A 26,387-nucleotide genomic window follows, 5' to 3' on the forward strand; every position below is an offset into this window, starting at 1 on the left:
TGTGGGGAATAAAAAGGGGACATCTGTAATACTCTCAACAAGAAAGATACATTTTTAAAAATAAAGAAAAAAAAGACATTTGGCTTTTTGGTAAAGGTGAGATTTGATTGTCTGCTTTTTGGGATTAAAATTTATTTGAAGGGAGTTGTCCGCACAGGTTCCCTTAGCCTATAAGAAGCTAACTATTTCATAACTTATTAAAACAAATTATTTGATCTAGTTTGTTTGAAAAAATATTTAAAGTAAAATACATTTTAAAAAGCAGTAGAATAAAGGTTATCAGTGGCTTGGTTACTTTATTTGAAAGCTTCCAAAGGAAATTTTGGTGCTAGTGAGTTTGAAAATGTCCCTTGAAATAATTTTGCTAAGTCATCACGTTTTTAACATATTTTAAAAAATGTAATCTAAGTTTGCTACATTTATAAACTACCCTTTCTTAATTAGCATTGGTTTATATCAGGAGTGTTGATAGCCTGAAATCGATTTGTCTATGAGAAGTACATTAAAGTCTATTTCTTCCTAAGTGTATCCCATATTTATCAGCATACCTTTTGTTACCAAGTGGTAGTAGCCTCTGTTGTTATGTTGTCAAATTTTATTATCCTCTTTAGACGGCTTCTCCTGGATGTCACACATCCTAATTTTCTCTTCTTTTTTAAAATATATTTTATTTTTTTAGAACAGTTTTTATTTTTTTAACAGTTTTATCTTTTATTGATTTAAAATTTTATTTTTATTGATTTTAGAGAGGAAAGGAGAGGGAGAGATAGAAACAGCAATGATGAGAGAGACTCATTGATTGACTGTCTGCTGCACACCCTCTTCTGGGGATCGAGTGTGCAACCCGTACATGTGCCCTTGACCAGAATTGAACCCGGGACCCTTCAGTCCTCAGGCTGACGCTTTATACTGAGCCAAACCATCTAGGGCTAGAACAGTTTTAGATTTATATAAAAATTGAGAAGGTACTACATAGAGTTTCGGTATACCTACACCCATTTTCCTCTGTTAATTAACATTTTACATTAGTGTGGTACATTCGACAATTAATGAACCAGTAATAAATAATACATTGGTATTAACTAAAATCCATAGTTATTCAGATTTCCTTAGTCTTTATCTAATGTCTTTTTCTGTTCCAGTATCCCAGTTATAATACCGTGTCACATTTATTTTTCATATCTCCTTAGGCTACTCTTGGCTGCGACAGTTTCTCAGACTTCCTTTGTTTTGATGACTTTTTCACAGTTTTGGGGAGAACTTGAGTGTTTTGTAGGTGCTCCTCTATTGGAATTTATCTGATGTTTTCCTCATGATTAGACTGGTGTTACAGGTTTTTCAGAGGAAAATCATAGAGGTGAAGTTCCATTTTCAACACATCCTATCAAGGGTAAATACCATCAACATGACTTATCAACTGTAGACATTGACCATGACCACCTGGCTGAGATAGTGTTGTCAGGTTCCACTGGAAAGTTACTCTTTTTCCTCCTTTGTCATACTGTTCTCTTTGGCAACGGTCGCCAACCGGTAGTCAGTCTGAAAGTTTGGCGACCGCTGCTCTTTGGAAGGGAGCTTTATGTGCAGGCCTACTTAAGGAGTGGGGCGTTATGCTCTGGAGGGCAAAGTAGCTACATAAAAATTATTTGCGATTTTTCTGCAAGGGATATATATTTATTTAATCACTTGATATCAGTATGGACTCATGGGTATGCATTTTATTTTTATACTAGAGGCCCGGTGCACAAAAATTTGTGCACTTGGGAGGGAGGAGGGGTCCCTCAGCCCGGCCTGTGCCCTCTCGAAGTCTGGGACCCCTCGGGAGATAACGACCTGCTGGCTTAAGCCTGCTCCCGGGTGGCAGAGGGCAGGCCCAATCCCTAGGTGCAGCCCCTGGTTGGGCTCAGAGCAGGGCCGATTGGGGAGTTGGGGTGCCGCCCCGTCATGCACAGAGCAGGGCAGATTGGGAGGTTGTGATGCCACCCTCAGTCACGCTCAGGGTAGGGCCAATTGGGGGGTTGGGGCACCATCCCCTGTCACACTTAAGGCAGGGTCGATGGGGAGGTTGCGGCGCCACTGCCTGTCATGCACAGAGCAGGGCCAATCAGGGGGTTGGGGCGCTGCCCCCGTCACACACAGAGCAGGGCCCATCAGGGGGTTGGGGCACCGCCCTCTATCACCCACAGAGCAGGGCCGATCAGGGCGTTGGGGCGCCGCCACTCTCACACTCAGGACAGGGCCGATGGGGAGGTCATGGCTCTACCCCATCACACACACAGCATGGCCCGTGGGTGGGGGGGAGTTGGGGAGCTCCACCCTATCAGGCACAGAGCAGGGCTGCTCAGGGGGTTGGGGCCGCGCCCCCTGTCACACACAGAGCCGCAGGGCAATCAGGGGGTTTGGGTGCTGCCCCTGTCACGCTGATCCCGGTGCCGGGAGGCATATTACCCTTTTACTATATAGGGTAGAGGCCTGGTGCATGGGTGGGGCCAGCTGGTTTGCCCTGAAGGGTGTCCTGGATCAGGGTGGGGGTCCCCACTGGGGTGCCTGGCCAGCCTGGGTGAGGGGCTGAGGGCTGTTTTCAGGCTGGGAGTGACTGAAGTTCCCAACCGCTCCTTTTTTTCTGTTTTTTTTATTTTATTTATTTATTTTTTTATTCTGGGCCAGCTTTACCTTGAAGCTTGGCTCCAGCTCTTAGGCCTCCGCGGCTGAAAGTAGGTTTCTGGCCTTTGCTTACAATGTTGTGAATCTGCTGGCTGAAGTCCGGGGGTATTTGTTACAATGTTTCTTAAACTGCCCGCTCAGAGGCCTGCAGCCGCAGGCGGGGAACGTTAGTTTCCTACAACGATATTCCGTCACTGAGGCAAGCAAGCCTAATGTTAGTTTCAAGCTGCCTGGCTGCCGGCCGCCATCTTGGCTGACAGTTAATTTGCATATCTTGCTGATTAGCCAATGAAAAGGGTAGCGGTCATATGCCAATTACCATGTTTCCCTTTTATTAGTGTAGATTATAGTCCACTGCTACTTTATTTTGTTGCTCAAATAGTTCCATTTTTGGTCATTGGGAGCCCCCCCCTCTTTTTTTTATTGACTAAAGTTTTACATAAGTGTCCTTTTTCCCTGATTGACCGCCCCAGTGTCTGTGTCCATTGGTTATGCAAATATGCATGCATACAAGTCCTTCGGTTGCTTTCTAACCCCTCCCCCTTCCCTTTACCCCCCCCCCCCCCACCCCTGCTCTTTGTCTCTGGGTCTATTCTTGTTCATCAAATTATGTTGATCATTATATCCCACATATGAGTGAGATCATGTGATATTTATCTTTCTCCAACTTGTTTATTTCGCTTAGCATAATGCTCTCCAGTTCCATCTATGATGTTGCAAATGGTAGAAGTTCCTTTTTTTTTATAGCGGCATAGTATTCCATTGTGTAGATGTACCACAGTTTTTTAATCCACTCATCTGCTGATGGGCACTTAGGCTGTTTCCAAATCTTAGCTATGGTAAATTGTGCTGTTATGAACAAGGGGTGCACATATCCTTTCTGATTGGTGTTTGTTTTCTTGGGATATAGTCCTAGAAGTGGGATCACTGGGCCAAATGGGAGTTCCATTTTTAACTTTTTGAGGAAACTCCATACTGTCTTCCACAGTGGCTGCATCAGTCTGCATTCCCACCAGCAGTGCACGAGGGTTCCTTTTTCTCCACATCCTCACCAGCACGTGTCAGTTTGTTGATTTGTTGATGATAGCCATTCTGACAGGTGTGAGATGGTATCTCGTTGTTTTGATTTGCATCTCTCCAGATGATTAGTGACTTTGAGCATGTTTTCATATGCCTCCTGACCTTCTGTTTGTCCTCTTTTGAAAAGTGTGTATTTAGATCCTTTGCCCATTTTTGATTGGATCATTTATCTTCCTTTTGTTAAGTTGTATGAGTTCTCTGTAAATTTTGGAGAGTAAAGCCTTATGGGGAAATATCATTGGCAAATATGTTCTCCCATGCAATGGGCTTTCTTGTTGTTTTGTTGATGGTTTCTTTTGCTGTGCAGAAGCTTTCTATTTTTATGTAGTCTCATTTGTTTATTTTCACCTTAGTCTCCATTACCCTAACAGTGGTCGGTAAACTCATTAGTCAACAGAGCCAAATATCAACAGTACGACGATTGAAATTTCTTTTGAGAGCCAAATTTTTTAAACTTAAACTATATAGGTAGGTACATTATTATTAACTTAATTAGGGTACTCCTAAGGCTTAGGAAGAGCCACACTTAAGGGGCCAAAGAGCCGCATGTGGCTCGCGAGCCGTAGTTTGCCGACCACGGCCAGGGCCTAAGAACTGTGTCTTTAAAGATATTGCTATGACATATGTCTTTTATTTTGCTGCCTATGGAATCTTGTAGGATTTTTATGGTTTCCTGTCTTACATTTAAGTCCTTTAGCCATTTTGAGTTTGTTTTTGTGTATGGTGTAAGTTGGTAATCTAGTTTGATTTTTTGCATGTGTCTGACCAAATTTCCCAGCACCATTTATTGAAAAGACTATCTTGACTCCATTGTATGCTCTTGCCTCCTTTGTCAAATATTAATTGAGCGTAATAGCTTGGGTCAATTTCTGGGTTCTCTGTTCTGTTCCATTGGTCTATATGTCTGTTCTTGTGCCAGTACCAGGCAGTTTTGACAACCGTGGCTTGGTAATATTACTTGATATCTGGTATTGTGATCCCTCCAACTTTGTTCTTCTTTCTCAGGATTGCTGTGGCTATTCGGGGCCTTTTTTTTATTCCAGATGAATTTTTGGAGAGTTTGTTCTACATCTTTGAAATATGCCATTGGTATTTTAATGGGGATTGCATTGAATCTGTAGATTGCTTTGGGTAGTATGGACATTTTAATGATGTTGATTCTACCAATCCATGAACATGGTATGTTCTTCCATTTGTTTATGTCTTCCTCTATATCTTTTTTTTTTAATGTTCTGTAGTTTTTTGAGTACAGGTCTTTTACCTCCTCAGTTAAGTTTATTCCATGGTATCTTAATTTTTTTGGTGCAGTGGTAAATGGGATTGTTTTTTTCATTTCTCTTTCTGTGAGTTCATTATTGGTGTACAAAAAGGCCATAGTTTTCTGGGTGTTAATTTTGTATCCTGCTACATTGCCGAATTCATTAGGTCTAGTAGTTTTTTGATGGAGTCTTTGGGGTTTTGTATGTATAGTATCATGTCATCTGCGAATAAGGTCAGTTTTACTTCTTTTTCAATTTGGATGCCTTTTATTTCGTTGTCTTGTCCGATCGCTATAGCGGGAGCCCTTTTAGTTGGTTCCTATGTTGCTTTGACATATCCCTTCAATATAGTGTCTCTTTTTTCTTTTTTTGAGCACTTTCTTATTTCCTGGTACTAAAGGGTGTCCCAAAATTCACACAAGAAGTAATTTTGATAGAAAACACAGGTTTATAATTAAAAATTGTAAATTTTTTATTGATTCATAAAGTATACAGTATAGGGTTATGTATGAAATAGCAAACTGGATTATCATGACGCGATAGCGAGCACCATTAACTGTTATTGCCTGAGCAGCCACATTTTCGAAGAAGAATGGTCCGATGATGCCTCCAGCCCAAAATCTGCACCAAACAGTGACATGTTGTGGATGCATTTGTTTCTCAACAATCACTTGTGGATTTTCTGAACCCCAAATGCGACAATTTTGTCGATTAACCAAGCCAGCAAGATGAAAATGAGCCTCATTGCTGAAGATGATTTTGTTCGAAAAATCAGCATCCACTTGTTGTTGTTCCATAATCCATTCAATGAACTCTATTCGCTGTGCGTGGTCAGTAGGCTTCAGTTCTTGAGTCAATTGAACTTTGTAAGCATGAAGATGCAAATCTTTCATTAGAATACGCTGTAGAGAGCTTCTTGAAGTGTCCAATACTTTTTTTTAAAAAAAATATATTTTATTGATTTTTTTACAGAGAGGAAGGGAGAGGGATAGAGAGTTAGAAACATCCATGAGAGAGAAACCTCGATCAGCCGCCTCCTGCACACCCCCTACTGGGGATGTGCCTGCAACCAAGGTACATGCCCTTGACTGGAATCGAACCCGGGAACCTTCAGTCTGCAGGCTGATGCTCTATCCACTGAGCCAGACCGGTCAGGGCGAAATGTCCAATTCTTGACCACGGTGCCGAATTGATGTACCTGGACTCTCAGTAACACTCTCACAAACTGCTTCGATGTGACTGCTCAGGCAATAACAGTTAATGGTGCTCGCTATCGCGACATGATAATCTAGTTTGCTATTCCATACATAACCCTATACTGTATACTTTATGAATCAATAAAAAATTTACAATTTTTAATTATAAACCTGTGTTTTCTATCAAAATTACTTATTGCGTTGAGTTTTGGGACATCCTTTGCAAGGTGCTCCAGGATCATCTTTACTGTTTCCTGCTTCAGCCCTAGAATCAGCCATTTCTTCAGAAAGTCCCGACTTCCTTTATTGGAGAATGGTATTGGAAACTATGATCTGGGTGCTTAGTGTAGTAGTTGCTATAGCAGTGATGGCGAACCTATGACATGCGTGTCAGAGGTGACACGTGAACTCATTTTTTTGGTTGATTTTTCTTTGTTAAATGGTATTTAAATATATAAAATAAATATCAAAAATATAAGTCTTTGTTTTACTATGGTTGCAAATATCAAAAAATTTCTATATGTGACACGGCACCAGAGTTAAGTTTGGGTTTTTCAAAATGCTGACACCCCCCACGCCGAGCTCAAAAGGTTCGCCATCACTGTGCTATAGGATGTTGGTGGTTCTGGGACTTCTCAGCTGACATAGCAAAGAAATATTTGTATGTATTTACCAGCCCATTCTTGTTGCTCCAAATTTTCACCAGCATTTTAACTTAAACTGTTTTAGTGCTTAGCCTGACAAGTGTGTGGTGATAGGTATGTTTGTCTTAAAGCTAATAGGCTTGAAACATGCCAGCCTATTTAGTTTAATGCCGTTACTTATTGTTTAATAATGGTTTCCTAAACTTTCTTTCTCCTGACTTCTATTTAAATTTATAATATTTTGGGTAGTTATATTAATTATTTATACACTACTTTAAAAAATAGTATGTAAAATCAGCCCTGTAGGGATCAGGTATATGGTAGGTTAGGGCATATGGTATTGGGATTGTTTGTTTTTTTCCAGCTTTTATTATTCTGCAGGCTTGTAGTAGAAATTATCTTTTGGTGTCTGGGGATTGCTGATAGTAACTCCAGGGAGCAGATGGATAGTCCATTTGCAGGAGTTACCTTGATTCTTAAGGCCACAAAGTGGATATGGTGAGGACTGACTATGCATGTTTCTCAGCCTGATCTGTGCTCTCTCCCATTCCTCCCTCCCTTGTTTTCTTTATGATATTTTAAATTTGAATACTTTGTTTCTGAACTTAAAGTTGAAAATTATGTTTCTTATATGAATCTTGTATATTCGAGCTCTTACTGGGTATCTTGTAGAGTTCTGAAATTAGTGGTTCAGAAAAGGCTATGTATGTGCTTTTGAGAACAGAGACACTCTATATACTAACTTAATTTTTTCCATGTTTTGTTTTGGTATAGTTCTCTTAACTAGTCCATTTATTTGTTAGTATTTCTTACTTTATAGAAATAGTTATGTTCATATTGCCAAGCAGCTGAAAACTACACTTTAATGTTTCTTCCGATTTCTCTATGTAGGAAATTGCACAGAGTTTAAAAGATGAACAGAAGAAGGTACCTTCAGAAGCTTCATTTTCAGATGTTCGGTTAGAAGAAACAGAGTCTAATAATCTGAAAAAATCTGGTATGTTATAATATTTTAACTTCCAACTTTTATGTATTCATTTGAAAAACTTTGATTTAGGACTTGTCACATCCCAGGCATGAAAAACAACTTGTGCTTTTATGGAGCCCACTCTTTAGTGGGGAGAGATGGACAACCCACAGACATACTAGTAATTCAGTGGTGACAGGCTAAAGGTATGCACAGGGCACTCTTGGACCATGGAAGAGGACCATCAAAATTGTGAAGGGGAAAAAATTATGAGGGGAGATGAAATTTGAGTGCAGGAAGGTTGGTTCAGTGAGAGGTGTGGTGTCTGAAAGCTGTAGTGTTTATAAAGATGAGTGTGAGAAAGCCAGGTGAAGTAAGGTTAAGATAGAATGGGATGGAGGGTGGCATGTGGGATTGGAAGACTGTGTCTGCTCTGGAAAGTCAGTGCCTGGGACTGGGGTAGAAAAAAGTAACAGAAATGTAGGGGATAACTCGGACTTGGGTTATGAAAGGAGCAAACTTGTCCAATAATAATCCTGGGTACTCATGAGTTACCTAGACAACAAGCTAGACGGGAAGTAAGGCATCTTTTCTCCCCACCCCTAGATGTAAAGGTAACACTAAAGCTCAGCTCTCCATAGTACTGGCTGTGAGTGGGGGACACTGAAACTTCATGGACTTTAAAGACCCCCAGCTGCTCCCAAATCCCCAGGTTTAGGGCATTGTGAACACATTTTGGACGGATCATGAGAATTCTTGCTTCATATTACAGTGTTTTACAAAGTATCATACTTTAAAAAAGATATTAGCTTGTAAGAACATGTAATAAATAACTTCAAAATGCAATGGGTATTTAATTTTAATGCGTGCCTTTAACATTTATATAAAATGTTTTTTTGTACTCGTTCGATAGAAACTTATCTGGCCACTGGGTAAAGCTATCAATAAAACTACTGGCCCGCAATGTGTTAAGTATTCTGAGTCAACTCTCTAAACAGTTGGCACCCCAAATCCAGATTGCTGAGCAGCTTGGGTATTCTCCAAACCAGCGGTCGCCAACCTTTCGGACCTCACGGACCACCGGCGAGGTGGTCCCCAAACTATTTTATTATGCTTGCTAGGAAGAGAGACCCACGGGTGGTTGGAATTTTGTACTCTGAAATAGAATCTATGCCACGTCCTAGTGTACCTCTTGGTGCCAGTATATATCTTGGTGCTAGTGTATATCTTAGTCCTAGTATACACCTTATCCTAGTAAATCTCCTCAAGAGTTATTGGAGAGACTAGAATACATTTTGTCTTACCAACGCTGGCCTTGTACATTTTCCCTTCCCCCCAAAAGCCTATTCTTTAACTGATACCTGGCTTTATAATAAGGTATTGTTGGCAGAACTGTAGAGACTGGTTAGGAGGTTGTTTCTTTTGAAAGAAAGGTGGTTTGAACCAGGATGTGACAGGGGGATGAAGAGAAGTGTATAGATAAAAGATATGGTTGAGGTTTGAATCAGTAGAATTTGATGACACTCTAGGTGTGGGGCTGAGGAAGATTGAGTAAGGTCCATATGGAACAACACAGAGCATCTGTGCTATATGGATCTAGGACTGTGTTGTCCAGTATGGTAGCCACCTGGCATGGAATATGTGAAATATGGCTAGTCTGAATGTGGACAAGTGCATAAAATACACACCAGATTTCAAAGACTTAATATAAAATGAAGAATGGAAAATATCTTATTAGTAATTCTACAATGATTACATGTTACAATGATTATATTTTAGATATATTGGATTAAGTAAAATGTATTAAAATTAATTGCTCTTGTTTCTTTTTACTTTTTCCCCCTAGCATTTTAATGCCACATTTATGGCTCACATTATATTTCTGTTGGAAAGGCTACTCTAGAGCTATAAAGAGGGTGACTGGTTTAGAGATAAAGATTGAGGTAGTTGATCACCCCAGGACAGAGAGTAGAGTAATAATAGCAGGTCTGGGGAGGGTGTGTCAGCAGATGCTGACATTAAGGAGCAAATGGAGATAGAGGAATGTTATGGGCTCACTGAGAAAGAGTAGCCAGAGAGGTCAGAAGCAGGCAAAGGTCTAGGGCAGTGATGGCGAACCTTTTGAGCTCAGCGTGTCAGCATTCTGAAAAACCCTAACTTAACTCTGGTGCTGTGTCACATATAGAAATTTTTTGATATTTGTAACCATAGTAAAACAAAGATTTATATTTTTGATATTTATTTTATATATTTAAATGCCATTTAACAAAGAAAAATCAACCAAAAAAATGAGTTCGCGTGTCATCTCTGACATGCGTGTCAAAGGTTCGCCATCACTGGCATAGGGTGTGATTGAAGCCAAAGGAGGAGGAGTCGACAGTGTATTTTGAGTAAACAGGTGAAAAATAGAAAATCACGAAGATGTTGTGGTCAGAGAGTAGGATTCTAAGATTTAACAGTTAAGAGGTAAGGTAGTTTGGAATATAATAAGAAAGTCTGTAGAAAGTAATTTTGAAACAAAGTCAAGAAAATCTGCACGGTAGGTCATGAGGGATGGAAGTGAAGATCTTTGGAGTTGGGAAGGTCTATAAATGATACCGATTAAAGCATGGAAGGCAAGCTGTCAGACAAACTAGCTTTGACTAATATTCCTGTTTAACATTGCTTTGTTTGTTTGTCACTCCCTGACCTCCATGAATTCCCACTTGCTCCCATGTGACTATATATAGATCTGCCTCCTTTTTAATGACTGCATGGTATTCTGTAATGTGTATACTGTTCACCTACTTCATAAAGAATATTGATCACAGTTTGGGAAAAGCAATTAGGTTGAGTATGTGAGAGCACACATGAATACATACATCCTATATAATAAAAGCCTAATATGCTAAGTGTCCGACCATTCGTTCAACTGTTCGACCAGTTGCTATGATGCGCACTGACCACCACGGGGCAGATGCTCTGACTGGTAGGTTAGCTTGCTGCTGGGGTCCAGCCAATTGGGACTGGGTGAGACAGGCTAGACAAGCCTGGAGCCCTCCTGTGGTCCTTCCCTGGCCCTGATTGGCCCCTATCAGGACTGGGCGAGATGGGCCGGACACACCCTGGACGAATCTGTGCACCCGGCTGGTTTTGGCCAGGCTGAGGGACCTCACTGGTGCACAAATCCATGTACCAGTCCTCTAATATGTACATACTGTGTTAAATCTTATCTGTCACTGTTTTAGGTTTCTTATGGCATTCTTGATTGAAGATGAGGTTAGAGAAAGTGGATGCCTCCAGCTAATGGTAGCTAATAAGAACAGTTTATAGTTGCTGTGTAAATAAGACAAATCTACATGTGAGTGTAATGTGATTTCTTTTCCATTTGGGTTTTTAGGTTCAACAGAATCTCTCACTCCTAGACCACAGACCACAATTTCTCCAGCAGATCTTCATGGAATGTGGTATCCTACAGTTCGACGAACTCTTGTCTGTCTCTCTAAATTGTACAGATGCATAGATGTACGTGTAAATTGCTTTATCCTTATCTGTACTATAAATTGCTTTCACATATATATGTATATATTTTTTGGTTAATCCTCACCCGAGGATATTTTTTCATTGATTTTTAGGGAGAGTGGAAGAGAGAGGGAAAGACAGAAAAAAACATCGATGTGAGAGAAACACATCGATTGGTTGCCTCCTGCACAAGCCCTGACCAGAGCCCAGGCCAGGGAGGAGCCTGCAACCAAGGTACGTGCCCTTGACTGGAATCAAATCTGGGACACTTTGCTCCGCAGGCTAATACTCTCTCCACTGAGCCAAACTGGCTAGGGCTAGAAATATTTTTAAAAAATCTATTTTTATTGATTTCAGACAAGAAGGGAGAGGGAGAGAGAGACAGAAACATCAATGATGAGAGAGAATCATGGATCAGCTGCCTCCCACACACCCCACACTGAGGATGCAGGCATGTGCCCTGACCGGGAATTGAACCTTGTGGTTTATAGGTCATCACTCAACCACTGAGCTATGCCAGCTGGGCTCATTAGAAATATTTTTAAAGTTTATTTTAAGATCTTGATACAGTATTTTGTTTGGTATGAGAATCATATGGTTTTTTTATTTTAGGTAAAATTTAAGATCAATCTAATTTAAGAATTCTTAACCTGAGCATTCTGTAGACCCTTAGACTCCACTATTGGGCTCTGGGCAGTCTGTGAACACCTTGATGTTGTGGGTAAAATTGTGTATGTATGCTTGTATTTGTGTCTTTCTGAGGAGAAGGGCTATAGCTTCTATTGATTCTCATACGAGTCTATAATCACAAATTCAGAACTACAACTTAATTCATTTGTCTTAGTTTGTAGATGAAGAAAAAGGGATGTAGAAAGTTAAGTGATATGTCCAATGTTACATAGGTATAATATACATTTAGTATTTAGATTAAGTATTAAATGCAACTACTTTAATTTAGTTTTGCACTCAGTTTAAATCACTTTCCTTAACAAGTAGTATTAAGACTACATATTTTTCTAATCATGGACTGATTTTAGTTATTTGCTGAAATTAGCAGTACCCTCTCTCCCCTACTTTTTTTTTTTCCAGCACCAGCTTATACTGTGCATTCATTTCCGGTAACAGTTATTTTAAGCATTTCAGTTTCTGATTATCAGTCCCTGAAAGATCAGATTTGTCTACAGTTACTTATGGCTAGTGTTTGTTGCTGAACCAAAATAGTTTGTAAAATTCAGTGTTTTTAATTTTTATTGATTTTAAAGAGTGGGAGAAGGCCAGGGAAGGGGGGAGGGGGAGGGAGGGAGGGAGAGAGAGAGAGAGAGAGAGAGAGAGAGAGAGAGAGAGAAAGAAACATTGGTTGCCTCCCACACGTATCCAGATTAGGGATTGAACCCGCAATCTGGGTATGTGCCCTGACTTGGAATTGAACCCACCACCTTTTGGTGGATAGGACCAACTGAGCCATACCAACTAGGTCAAAATTCAGTGGTTTTAATTCATTAAAACAAAATTAATTTGATTGTTATAACCCAAATAGCATATGTATAGAGAAGTTACTAAATACAAGTCATGTAATTGTTGTCCAGATGTCTCTGTTTCTTAAGCGTATGGGTCAAAGGGATATGTGCCTTCCTCTCACTATGAAGATGCTCCATCTCAGTGTAGGCCTGACAAAGTTGCACAGCTGTTTCACTGGCTCAGTATAGTGCACGCTACTCTATATCTATTGTAAACTGCACAGGTACTGGATTTTTTGCTTGGAGATTTTGAAATTCAACCATGAAGTGCCTTTTGCCCAGTTTTGGGACTTTTAGAGGTGAGGCAGGCCTCCTCTACAGAGACAGAGTTAGATGTCCCAGCCTTTTTGCCCAGCTGATGAGGTCTCTTCCAGAGGGAGGCTTGGGCACTGGCATTACTTTTCCCCAGGTTCCCCGTAGGTGTATTGAATGATGGTATTATGCTGGGATTCTGAAACTTTCTACAGTGGAGCCAGGCTCCCAAGGGAAATGTGCAGGGGGTATATTCCACATAGAACCCATTGTCATCACAGGCCCTAGTGAAGCCTCTTAAGTCCTTAACAGGGATTTTAGTCAAACAGCAGGTAGGCCCGAGGACGCCACCGTGCCTGCATTTACTTTATGACCTAAGGCCTGCCTATTATTTTTTCACCTGGCTACATTCAATCTTATCCCTCTCTATCTTACCCATCAAAGGCGAGGAAAGAAAAATCCAGTGAAAACCCCATGAAGGCTGAGCAGGGGAAAGAGAGGGTCTTCAGTCTTCCGTAAAGTAGGGTCAGTGACCTAGCAAAGGGAGCCCTAATCTCTTCTTACTACAGCAGCATGGATACAGAAGAGAGGGACCAAAAAGACCATAGCATAAAGAATAGACCAGGGCCCAGGACTGTGGCCTAATAAATATTTTTCTCATACTCACCTATCTCAAGCCCATCTTGGGTGGAATGGATACAGGGAGGGAAGCGAAGGGACTGACAGGAGTCCCTGCCCAGACCAGCATGCCACACCTCTGGGAAGATAGAGAAATGACAGAATTAATTTAAGAATCATAAGTTAATGGTGGTGGGTGGGTGCATATATGCATGGCCCAAGGACTCAGACAACAGGGCAGTGAGGGCCTGGGGTGGGGGGAGGGCAGGCTGGAGGGGGTCAGTGAGGGAAAGAAGGGGACATGTAATACGTTCAACAATAAAGATTAAAAAAAAGGAATCATGTTTAACATTCTATTTTGTAACCTGATTTTTAAAACTTAATTATATTTTATAAGATTACATGACCTCCTTTAGCATTTTTTTGATTTCATGCACAGTGTTCTATAATTTAGATTTACTAGTATTTTATTTGTCAGCCCCTTCATTATTGAACATTTAAGTTATTTCAGTTTTTTGTTCTTTTAAATAATACTGTGATGAAGAGCTACATACATGACTCTTACAATACACTACCCATTAATTACTTGGGATAAATTTTTAGAAGTTGATTTATTGAGGGTTTGTTTTAAAATTGGCTTTATATATATGTATTTTTTTAAATTTTTATTTTATTGATTTCAGAGAGGAAGGGAGAGGGAGAGAGAGAGATTAGAAACATCAATGATGAGAGAGAATCATTGATTGGCTGCCTCCTGCATGCCCCTCACTGGGGATCAAGCTTGCAAGCCAGGCATGTGCCCTGTCCGGAAATCGAGCCTTGACCTCCTGGTTCACAGGTTGATGCTTAACCACTGAACCACTCTGGCTGGCTTGGCTTTATAATTTTTAAAAAACAACCTGCAACATGAGATCATATTGGAGTGAGAACTCTATAAGGTCAGAACTACGTCAGCCTTGTCTCCCCACCACTGGTTGTGCTTCTAGCACCTGCACAAAGTTTGGCATGAAATAGGTGCTCTGGAAATATCAGTAAAGGGCCGCATGAGTGTTTCGAGAAATGCAAATTACGAAACTTTGTGTTGGTCTAGAAAGGTTGATCTAGAATAGGAAATTGCAGGAGGAATGTTGCCAGTAATATATATGATTCCAATCCCTCCCTGTACTCAACTTAAGATCTTTTTTTGTTTGTCAAGTGCTACAGGGTGATGTTTCTCTTTTATTTCACCAGAGGGCAGTGTTCCAAGGATTATCACAGGAAGCCTTGTCTGCCTGCATTCAGTCGTTACTTGGAGCATCAGAATCTATCAGCAAAAACAAGGTTTGATGAAGCGTTAGGTGAAACCTTGTTACCTTTAATAACATTGGGGAATACAGCATTTATGTATAGGCACATACATATAAAGGCATTTTGGCAGGAGGATTTCTTTGATTAATGACTTAATTTTGAGAGAAGCTAGAATTTCATTGTAGTGCTAAATAAAGATGATACTGTGTAAGAGAACTCTAAGTTTGCTAAAGCACCAAAAATAATAATTAGGTTATAAATTCTATAGGATAAAAGTTTCTTGTTATAGCCTTAGCAAGTGGAGAGGTGCTAGATTGCTGTTTTCTTTAGAATACCAAAACAGGGTTTTCAAGGAAACATAGCAAATTATAATCATACCTACAATGATGTTTTATTTTACATTGGTGTTTTAAATAGTTTAAATGGCCTCACTTGGAGGAAATCAGCCAGTTAGTTTGGAAGACAGGTAATTGTGGCTCATGGGCTATATGATAGAACTCGTTGCCATGACTTTGTGACTTACAGTTTTTAATCAGTAAGGGATCCGGGGCTGAAAACAGCTGCCATGTGCTTCTTCCACGGCCCCTGAGATTTTCCCCAGAAGTACAGCATGGTTGAAAGTGTTGCTCTGCTGACTCTTCACTTAAAATACCGCTGTCTACAGGGAGGGAACTGTGGGGCTGTTTCCAGCTAAGATTTCTTTGCTGCTTGGAGTATTCAAACCTTGTTAACCTTTCTGGTCTTCCAGATTTATAAACTTGATTTCTTTTTTTTTTTTTTTTTTTTTTTTAAAGATAGTCTTTTTTTTTTTTTTTAAATATATTTTATTGATTTTTTACAGAGAGGAAGGGAGAGAGATAGAGAGTTAGAAACATCGATGAGAGAGAAACATCGATCAGCTGCCTCCTGCACATCTCCTACTGGGGATATGCCCGCAACCCAGGTACATGCCCTTGACCGGAATCGAACCCGGGACCTTTCAGTCCGCAGGCCGACGCTCTATCCACTGAGCCAAACCGGTTTCGGCTATAAACTTGATTTCTAACTTCAAGGCTTTAGACAAATTTAAAAAAATACCTTCTCACAAAAGAGATTGGGACCCAGTTGCTAGGAAAGTTCTCCCTTTGTTTGTGACCACTATTGTTCTCCCATTTATGGAATGGGGAAGGAAATGACATGTTGATACGGGCACTACAAGAGGATGGGAAGTTAAGTTATAGGCAGGCAGGTTTAAGTTTTTAAAAATATTTCCAAGTCTGATTTTGATAATCCTCACCAGAGGATATTTTTTCCATTGATTTTAGAGAGAGTGGAAGGGACAGGGGGAGAGGGGGAGAGAGAGAGATAGAAAGAGAGGAACATTGATGTGAGAGAGACACATTGATTGGTTGCCTCCTGCACATATCCCAACCATGGCCAGGATTAAACCTGCAACCCAGGGATGTGCCCTTGACCGGGAATTGAACCTGCAACCCTTCGGTATGCTGGCCAATGCTCTAAACACTTAGCAGCACTGGCCAGGGCCATATTTTTTAGAATAGGTGAAATATACATAAGTATGTAATGAAAACATACATTAGAAAAATATAGCATTGAAAGCTTTTGAGTGACTGTGGATTTTTCCTCCTTTCCCCTACACTTTTATTTAACTTTTCAAATTTTCTACAATGAGCATGCATTTATTGGATCAGAAGGAAAAAATCCTAATTTAGAAAAAGTTCATATGCTTATGTCCTCTTGTACCTCTTTTTTTAAGGGAGGAGCTAAGAGCCTTTTGATTAGTCAGTCTTTGCCCTCATTGCCTCTTTTATCTCATTCTGTTTTCTACATATTATAAGGGGTGTAAGTATGTATGAGGGAGCCCTCAGTTTGGTAAGCATTAGCAAATTTATTTTCATGGCTGAGTTTGTATACTTTTGCCTTTCAGCTTTAAAAAAAAAAAGAGTTTATTTGAGCCAAACTGATGACATGTGTCAGGGAGTAAGTTCTCAGATGCTCTGAAAAAGAACAGTTTTGCAGTTTCTTTTATGCATTCGAAATTAAGAAAGGTATGTAAGGGAAGATTACATGGAGGTGGGAGAAAGCAAGATGAGGATTGGATTATTGGACAGAAGATTATTTGCTCTCTTGAGGGTGGTTACATCTTAGAAAGAGGAGTCTAGAAAGAGGCATTTTAAAGTATGTTCATCTAGATTCACAGAAACAAGGGACAGGACTTTAAGACAAAAATAAGCCTTTTAGTAAAGAAGTTGTATTCCTGGGGCATAACTACCCATTATGACCTTCCTGGTTAGGATTTTATGATCAGAGGATCCTGAGGTTACTTTCCATTGAACCCCCTTTTTTTTTGTCCACAGTTCCCCCTTTTGGTTATAAATCAATCCAAAGGATGCATTGATGACCAACCTTTTGGTTGGACAGTGTAGTCTCACAGCGCAAGAAGGCTCATTCCTAAGAAGGCTCAGTGTCGATGTTCTCTTATTGACTCTTGGGGATGAGGCAATACCATAATCATGGGATCTGAGTTGAGGCTGAATTTTTCGCAAAAAAGGAAAGAACAGTTAAATGGAAGGTAGTTAGGTCATATGGGCTTCATTGTGAATAAAACACTGGATCATTTCTATTCTGTGAACTCTCATGTTTGAGTTTTGCCTAATTGCCAAGTTCTGTCTATTTTTCTGTATTTGGCATCTAGTATAACATTTACATAAGCCATGAAAAGAGTATAACAGTGATTTTTTAAAAAGTACTTTAATATCTCTATATGTTTTTAGTTGATTTCAGAGAGAGGAAGGGAGAGGGAGAGAGAGATAGAAGCATTAATGATAAGAGAGAATCATCAATCGGCTACCTCCTACACGCCCTTTACTGGAGATTGAGCCTGTAACCCAGGCATATGCCCTGACTGGGAATTGAACTGTGACCTCCTGGTTCATAGGTTGATGCTCAACCACTGAGCCATACTGGCTGGGCTTAACAGTGTTCTTATACATGTTTAGTAATCATAACAGTTGAACTATATACAAAAACATAAAGAACAAGTATAACTATTATTATTATTACTTTTTAAAGTTCTCACCCAAGGATATTTTTCCATTGAATTTTAGAGAGAGTAGAAGAGAGAGGGAAAGATAGAGAGAAGTATTGAGGTGAGAGAAGCTCATCGATTGGTTGCCTCCTGCACAAGCCCTGACCAGGGAGGGCCCCAGGCTGAGGAGGAACCTGCAACTGAGGTACGTGCCCTTGACTGGAATCAAACCCGGGACCCTTTGGTCCACAGGCCGACACTCTATCCACTGAGCCAAACCGGCTAGGCAAATATACCAGTAACTATTATTATGACTAATATCATTAGCATACAAGTAGAGACAATCAAGCAAAATGGATCCTGAGTTCAACATCAATCAGTAGATGTACAGGTCTTGTTGATGTTTTGGAATAGCTGTCTATCTCTGATGTTAGCAGCTTCTCATCCTTGAGGAGTCTTTGATGTCCATTGTAGGTGGAGGCGAGTGTCAGAGGTCGGTAGCTGTCCATTTGTGGTTATGTTCCTGATAAATTCTCTTCCAGTGAGATTGGGGAGCGTCTTTATTTGATGTTCTTTCAAAAAAACAATATCTAAATCTTTGTCTCCTGGGAGCTCACTGTGAAAGGAAGCCTTTATCAACTTGGTATTTTCTTTAAGTGACTCTATCAAACCTTGGCAATAGCGTAAGATGTCTCTCAATAATGTCAGCTCATAGATGCACAATGATGCATAAAGGATTATAAAAAACAAAAAATGGGGCTTGCCAGGGAGCTAGGAAAAGAATCAACCAGCCGTTGTGGGTTTCCTGTAGCCTCGACTACTAGTATATTATTTATGATCATTGTTTACCCATATATTATACCCTAGAAGTTTTTCATCAATTATTTTACAATGTTTCTTATGCAATTTAACATAAAAAAACAAATCCTTTGAGGTGTTCCAGGGGCCCTTCTGGTACACTGCAAAGTTATTCCTATATATATTGAGATTTTAACCCTTAAAACCTCAATTTTGAATGAAAATTAAGAAGTAAACAATTTGCATTCTTTAGCTTAGCAGATTTATGAGGACATTTTATAACTTCTAGAAACATATTTCATAGTTTTGTAAAGCCCAGGTAAAATAAAGACATGTCTGTTTTACTTAAACCAACAAATTTAAACTAGCTTTTATTTACTAAGGATTAATTTTAGATATGTGAACATGAAAAGCATTTGAGTTATTTTCTGTATGTCTGAGAATTTTAGAATACCCAATCCCTACAAGCACTTGCTTTTAAGTCAGTTTTAACAATACCATCCAGAGGTAGAAAATTATTTCACATTTACTACATATATAGACATACATAGACGGACTCAGACAGAGAACAGTTGGATCCAAGTTTTGTTTTGGAGAAACTTATAATTTCTATCTGTCCTTGACAAGTCAAGTTCCAAATGACCTTTCCCCCCTTTTAAAAAATATGTTTTTATTGACTTAGAGAGAAAGGGAGAGGGAGAGAGAGATAGAAACATTGATGAGAAAGAAATATCAACATCTATTAGCTGCCTCCTGCATGGCCCCCATGGGGATTGAGCCTGCAACTGGCATGTGCCCTGACAGGAAATTGAACCAGGGACCTCTTGGTTCATGGGTCGATGCTCAGCCACTGAGCTACACTGGCTGGCTCCCCTTTTAAAATAGGACAGGCATTTTAATACCTCAAAGGAATGGGTGGACACCTAAATGACATCATAGGTTGATCCATTTATGTAAATCCTCTTTTTGAAGCTTTGAGAGACCAATTAAGTATGCTTTCTATTCTTTCTGCCTAATTTTATAGCCCGCTTTTTCTGATTGTGAGTGCAAAAGATTAGAAGTATCAGAGGATTCTCATCTTGGCTATCTTAGTATTAACAAGAGGCTGACTGTTGTAGGACTTGTTGGTCTCAGAGGCATTATTTCCCCTGTTAATTTTTTGTTGTGTTTTGTGGTTTGTTTGTTTTGTTTTTGTTAATCCTCACCCAAGGATATTTTTCCATTGATTCTTAGGGAGGGATGGAGGTGGGGAGAGAGAGACATTCAGGTATTGCCACATGGATTGGTTGCCTCCTAAACAGATTGAGCCTGCAACCCAGCTTGACTGGGAATGGAACCGATGACATGTGGGCCGATGCTCTAACCACTTCGAAACACCCCCAGGGCTGTTTTTGTTTTTTTCTTTTTTCAAAAATATGTTTTTATTGATTTTTAGAGAGAGAGGAAGGGCAAAGGCTAGAGATAGAAACATTGATGGGAGAGAAACATCAGTTGGCTGCATCCTGCGTGCTTCCTACTGGGGATCGAGCCTGCAACCCAGGCATATGCCCTGAGTGGGAATTGAACCAGTGACCTCTTGGTTCATGGGTTGACCCTCAACCACTGAGCCACACCAACTGGGCTTTAAAATTTTTTTTTTTATCTTCACCCGAGGATATGTTTTTATTGATTTTTAGAGATTTTTTAGAACTATAAGAAGGGATGGAGGTAGTAAGGGGGAGGGGGAGAGAGAGAGAGAGAGAGCGAGAGAGAGAGAGAAACATCAATGTGAGAGAGAAACACCAATCAGTTGCATCCTGTATACGTTCTTACTGGGGATCGAACCTGCAACCCAGGTATGTGCCCTGACTGGGAATCGAACCTGTAACCTTTTGGTGTACAGGATGATGCTCCAACCAACTGACCCACCCAGCCAGGGCTCCCCTGTTAATTTTGAGATCTGTAAAGTCTGAACAATCTTCTAGGAAAAACTAGCCCTTGTGGTGCTTGAGTCAAATGCAGGGAATATCCCTATAGGGACTACTTTACACCCTAGAGGAAATTTTTCTCAGGCAACCCCACAAAGTTTATTAGTCGCCTAAGAATACCCAAGCAAGAGCCAGAGAGAGGTTAACAGATGCTTTCCAAGGCACAGGCCCTTCTCTATCCCTTTTCTCGAGGTGAAATTGCAGGACACCCTGCCCTTCTTCCCAGGCTTCTCTGGGGTCAACTACACTACTGCACTGGGCGACTCCCGGCGCCCATCTCTGCCACGCTGGTTTCAGGGTCTGAACAACTATCATCACCCCAATGGCTATTTGGGTTGGGGAAGCAAATGTCCTTTCTCTGTTGGAGCTAAAGAGAGTTCAGTCTCTCATTTAACCAGGGAAGATTTTGTTCACATCCTCAGTAAGCAATCACCTAAAAAGCTGAGAGTAAAAGCAGCACCCCATTTTCCCCTTTTGCTTTAGTTATCTCAACCTTTACCACATTGAGGGTTTTCTAAGAACAGTTCAAATAAAGTCATGGCCTGCTACTTGAAGCAAGGAGGCCCAGAATTCTGAGAGAAACTCACCCAAGTTCATCCGATGCCAAGTGGAGAGCTGGTGGGGCACAATGGGCCCTTGCTTGTACCTTGCTTTGCACCAGGTCCAAATCTGCAGGGTGCTCCTGGGTGGGCTTCTTTGGAATCCTGCTGACTATGTCAAGTAAATGTTGATGAAAAGAAAACATCTAAATCTGCAGAGAATTTTTTATAAGAGTTCATTTGAACCGAACTGACAAATATGCTGGAGAACCAGATTCCAATTCCTCCTCAACTTTTTAAAAAGTCATCAGTGAAAATGATCACTTAATGTCTAAGAGAGTTTTTTAAGACAAGAAATTGTTCTTGTATACTTAAATTGAGCATCTACTATATCATTAAACTAAAATGATACTGTTCTGGATCAGTAAAGAAAATTGAATCTATACTGTATTATTTTGTCCATTGAAGTTGTTAGTTCTTTTTTATTTTATTTTTATTATTCTTTTTTAAACTTCACCCAAGGATATGTTTATTGATTTCAGAAGGAGGGAGGGAGGGAGAGAGAGAGAGCAACTTCCGTTTGAGAGAGAAATATCAATTGCTTGCCTTCCCAAACTCACTCCCACTGGGGATTGAACCCACAACCTAGGTATGAGCCCTGACTGGAATTGAACCTGCAACCTTTTTTTGGTGTACAGGACGACGCTCCAATCAACTGAGCCACCTGGCCAGGGCTGGAGTTGCTAGTTCTTTTGAAAGGAGAGCAAGTATTCAAAATGTGCAGCATTCCCCACTTAGCTAATGCTCTGTTCCAAGTGCAAAGGTAGTTTCCATCAGTCATACTTATGTGTGTACTTAGAAGGTGGGGAGAGGCCATAAAGGAGTCACTTTGTTTCACAGCCCCTTTATTCTTTCCCTGTATAATATATAATATCCTATATAATAAAAGGCTAATATGCAAATTGACCAAACGGCAGAACGACCGGTCGCTATGATGTGCACTGACCACCAGGGGGCAGACGCTCAACCCAGGAGCTGCCCCCTGGTGGTCAGTGCGCTCCCATAGAGGGAGCGCCGCTCAGCTAGAATATGTGCTCACGGCTGGCGAGTGCAGCAGTGGTGGTTGGAGCCTCTCCTGTCTCCATGACCTTGCTAAGGATGTCTGACTGATGGCTTAGGCCTGCCTCCTGCAGAGGTTGGGGGGAGTGGGCCTATGCCGCGTGTTGGACATTCCTGAGGGCTCCAGACTGTGAGAGGGTGCAGGCCAGGCTGAGGGATTTCCCCCCGCCCCAAGTGCATGAATTTTGTGCACCAGGCCTCTAGTGTAGTATAATTTCATTGAAATATTTTCAAGGTAGGATTCTATTTTGAGGAGGAGCAACCAGCCTTGCTCTTGTTTTGTAGAGGCTCTTTTCTGAAGTGAGAGCTATGATTATTCACTCTTTGGGTCAGGGCTTTGAGAACTAAGGCTGAATCACAGACTCTTGTGGATGGGTCCTATGAGGACAAAAGGAGATGCAGAGACTTTCAGGGTATAGGTAGCCAGTGCTCTGTTGGTGGCAGGATAATCCACAATGGCAAGCCCAAATCATTGTACATTTGGAGGCTCCTTTTGTACTTTTGTATAAATATGAGTATTTCTGATGTTCTGGATTTTGAAACCACTTTGATCAAATAGTGAACGCTGCATTACTGAAGAGAAGCTAGAAAGGCATGGGAGGACAGAATTGTGCTCACACTTTGAACTTTTATTTTACTTCCTGCTCTGTGCTGGTGTTCTCTTCTGCTTTTGCACCAAGTTAAAATACGTTTGACTTCTCTTTCTGTGTTGCTTTACAACCTTCTGTCAGATTTACTTTCTAGAATATGCTAAGTAGAGCTGGTAACAGTGTTAGTAACAGTTTGCAGCAAGATTTTTCCAGATAATTCTAATCTGTATAATATGGGGAGAATTCGTTGCACAACAAAGGAGTGTTGGTGCCATAAAGTTATGCTAAGGGTAAAAAAGTTAGGTTAGGGCTCATAAACTTAGGTTAACATTGATTAATAACATATGTTTTTTATATGTTCATATTTTTATTTAATCTGATAACATACATTTTCTGTCTTATTTAGACTCAGGTTGATGGACAACTTTTTTTAATAAAGCATCTGTTGATTCTTCGTGAACAAATTGCTCCATTTCACACTGAATTCACCATTAAGGAAATTTCCCTGGACCTCAAGAAAACTAGAGGTACTTTATTGTCCTGGCTGGCACAGTTGGGTGTGTTCGACCTGTCCAAATGTATCAGCACAGGGTATAGGTTTATTTTATGTTCATCTGCAATTTTTTTGCATGCTGTGCTTGCTAAGCATGTCACTTGTTTATACTAAACTGAGCATCCTAATTACATCTAACTTGCTGTATTTCCTTTATGAAGGGAACTATATCTGAGCATTTCAGTTTGTAATATATCATTACCTCTCTTAGACTCTGCCACGTACTACCATAACCAGTTAAAAAATGAAAGATCAGTATAACAGCTACCTACAGTGTCAGCTAATTGGGATGGCTTTAAACATTGAGTTTGTCAGTCCATTAACATTCCCTGGGTAAAGGGAAGAATATTTATCTGAGTCTGAAAAAGCCGGGTTCTGTTTCTGGCTCAATATTTCCTGGCTCTTGCGTGATCTTGAATAGGTGTCTTAGCTTTCCTATGCCAGGTAAAATGAGCATAATCAACATATCATGATACCTTTACCAGGTTATCAAATCAATTAAGATCATTAAGAATGAAAATATATGTAAACTTAAGGTGTTTAATGTAAGTTGTGTTATTGTTAAATCAGTTGGTTGTTGAGTAATGTAGATAGGATCTTGAGTTGGTAATATAGGATCATTTTGGGAAAGATGCCTCATCTATTCTAATTTGTCTCTGAATTAATAAGCGATGATTTCTAAAAGATCAAAGTAGTTATTTTTTAAGATGTTGACTTTAAGCAGTGAAGAATATACCACACATATCCTTCATTTTTCTTAATTACTTACAAAATTATCTAAATGTTATCTTTTCTTAATCATTTTCAAGAGAATTGAGCTCTAATAACTTAAGCCATTCATTTATGTGATGAATGAACTTCTCTCTTATGTCTTGGGGGAATTGAGAAAATTCAGTCACTCAAATTATTTTCTGTATTCTGTGGTTCAGTGGAACTCCAAATATAGGATTTCCAAGGGTAGTAGTAGGTCGTTCCCTAATGACTGTGTCTATAAATTAGTAGACTTTATTTAACTCACCTGAGAACCAACGTGGTCTCATCATGAGTCATATTAAAACAGTTTGTTCTTTTTTTTTTTTCTTAATGCTCTTGTCTTTCCACCACAAAGAATGCTCTTTGGTTCTGTTGGAATTTGGATAGTAAACTTGGGTGTTATTCATATACTTGGTGATTTTTTTTTTTTTTAAACAGCAGCCCAATTTTCTGGCCTTTATCCTCAGAGAATGCATAGTTTTTCTAGAGCTTATTCTCATCAGAAGCTTCTGTCTCTCAACCATTCTAGTGGATTTTCTTCTTTCTTTTCAATGTGAGATGGGGGAATAGTGCTCTTAACCTTGAAGAATGCCAGGCACTGAGAGTCCTTACTTTATTGTAGTGGTGGGCTGATCTACTTTCTTTCACTTTTAAAAGTTCATAATTTGTTGCTGCTGGGTTCTAGTATAGATCCACTGAGGTGTGAGAAAATGAAATATCCTAAAATTTTGGCAAATATTGGTTTAAAGTATGTTTTCTCGAAAGTATATGTAATTCTACCATATGCTGATTTGATTCTGTTTATTGCAGACACTTTGTCAGTTATCTTGTAGGAAAGAGAACAGACACAAAGAGGCATTTACTAAAGCCTTACTCTGAACACTGGATCTGATAGCAAGTTCTTTTTCAGTAAGATCAGGTTCAGGGCAGTAAGTGCAATTGTGGTAAAACTACAGTTGGAAGCACTGCATGCTTTGCTTTCTCCAGTCTCTCTGGCAAAGCAAAGCAAAAAAAATGGTCTTTTCTGATTATCCCTTAATAATACTTGCTATCTTTACTTTTAAGCCTCTAACCTTTCATGACTAATGTTATATCTTATTGCATTTGAACATCAATGAGACCTCGATTAATACTTCATATAGATCTAGTTGGTCTGGAGGTTAAGGGGTAAATATGTCCTTTTGGTGTTTTCTTTCTGGCTGACACATTAGTTTATTCACTCTACTTCAAATGAATAAATTTCTGTGCCAGCCAGGATCTTAGCAAAAGAAGCTGGGTAAGTATATGAATATTTCAAAAAACAAACTATTAAGCATTATAAGAGTAAAGCAGTGAAATTTTCAGGTATCGATTACCATTTATCAGTTTCCTTTTTTCTATAAGTGAATAGTTAAGTTTAATAGTCATTTTGCATTTCTGATTTCTAGAAAATAACGATATGTGGGTACCGTGGCCATCTTGGCACTAATCTCAATGTCATTGTGGAGATGAGTTGGTGAAACCGAACTGTTCTTACTTTGTGGTAATAGAGAACTAGTGTATGTTATTAACACTCTGAAACAGTAACTCAGTTTTTTTTTTGAAATTGTACATATTCACTGGATGAGTAATTTTGTTTCACAGATGCAGCATTTAAAATCTTGAACCCTATGACTGTTCCAAGATTTTTTAGGCTGAATAGCAACAACGCCTTAATAGAGTTCTTGTTGGAGGTAAGAAGGAATCTGTTTCATTTGTGGTGGGAGATAAGTGGCATTCTTTACATAGCTGGTAATTTTTAAGCATGCAAAAGCAGGAGGAAATTGTCTTTTTTAGGGCACTCCTGAGATAAGAGAACATTATCTTGACTCTAAAAAAGATGTAGACCGTCATCTGAAATCGGCCTGTGAACAGTTCATTCAACAGCAGACCAAGCAGTTTGTAGAGCAGCTGGAGGAGTTCATGACAAAGGTATAGACCTTGGTGCATATTTGGTAAAGTAATTTTGAATTCTTCCCTAGATTTCTTTTTCAACTAATTACTCTCTTGTGAAACTCTGGCAGAAAGAGATAGTGA

At 39.8% G+C, this 26,387-nt stretch overlaps 1 protein-coding gene across 1 annotated transcript in view; it reads left to right on the forward strand.

Moving 5' to 3' along the window:
* Positions 1 to 26,387, forward strand: part of COG3 (component of oligomeric golgi complex 3) — an 88,697-nt gene that overhangs the window by 41,620 nt on the left and 20,690 nt on the right. The window contains exons 14-19 of the mRNA XM_081114535.1: positions 7,735 to 7,840; positions 11,190 to 11,314; positions 14,929 to 15,018; positions 23,433 to 23,553; positions 25,956 to 26,044; positions 26,148 to 26,282. Of these exons, the coding sequence (XP_080970661.1) occupies positions 7,735 to 7,840; positions 11,190 to 11,314; positions 14,929 to 15,018; positions 23,433 to 23,553; positions 25,956 to 26,044; positions 26,148 to 26,282 (666 nt within the window). The remainder of the gene's footprint in view (positions 1 to 7,734; positions 7,841 to 11,189; positions 11,315 to 14,928; positions 15,019 to 23,432; positions 23,554 to 25,955; positions 26,045 to 26,147; positions 26,283 to 26,387) is intronic.

The sequence above is a fragment of the Myotis nattereri genome (assembly GCF_964212035.1).
Source record: "Myotis nattereri genome assembly, chromosome: 2".
In the NCBI taxonomy this organism is placed as follows: Eukaryota; Metazoa; Chordata; class Mammalia; order Chiroptera; family Vespertilionidae; genus Myotis; species Myotis nattereri.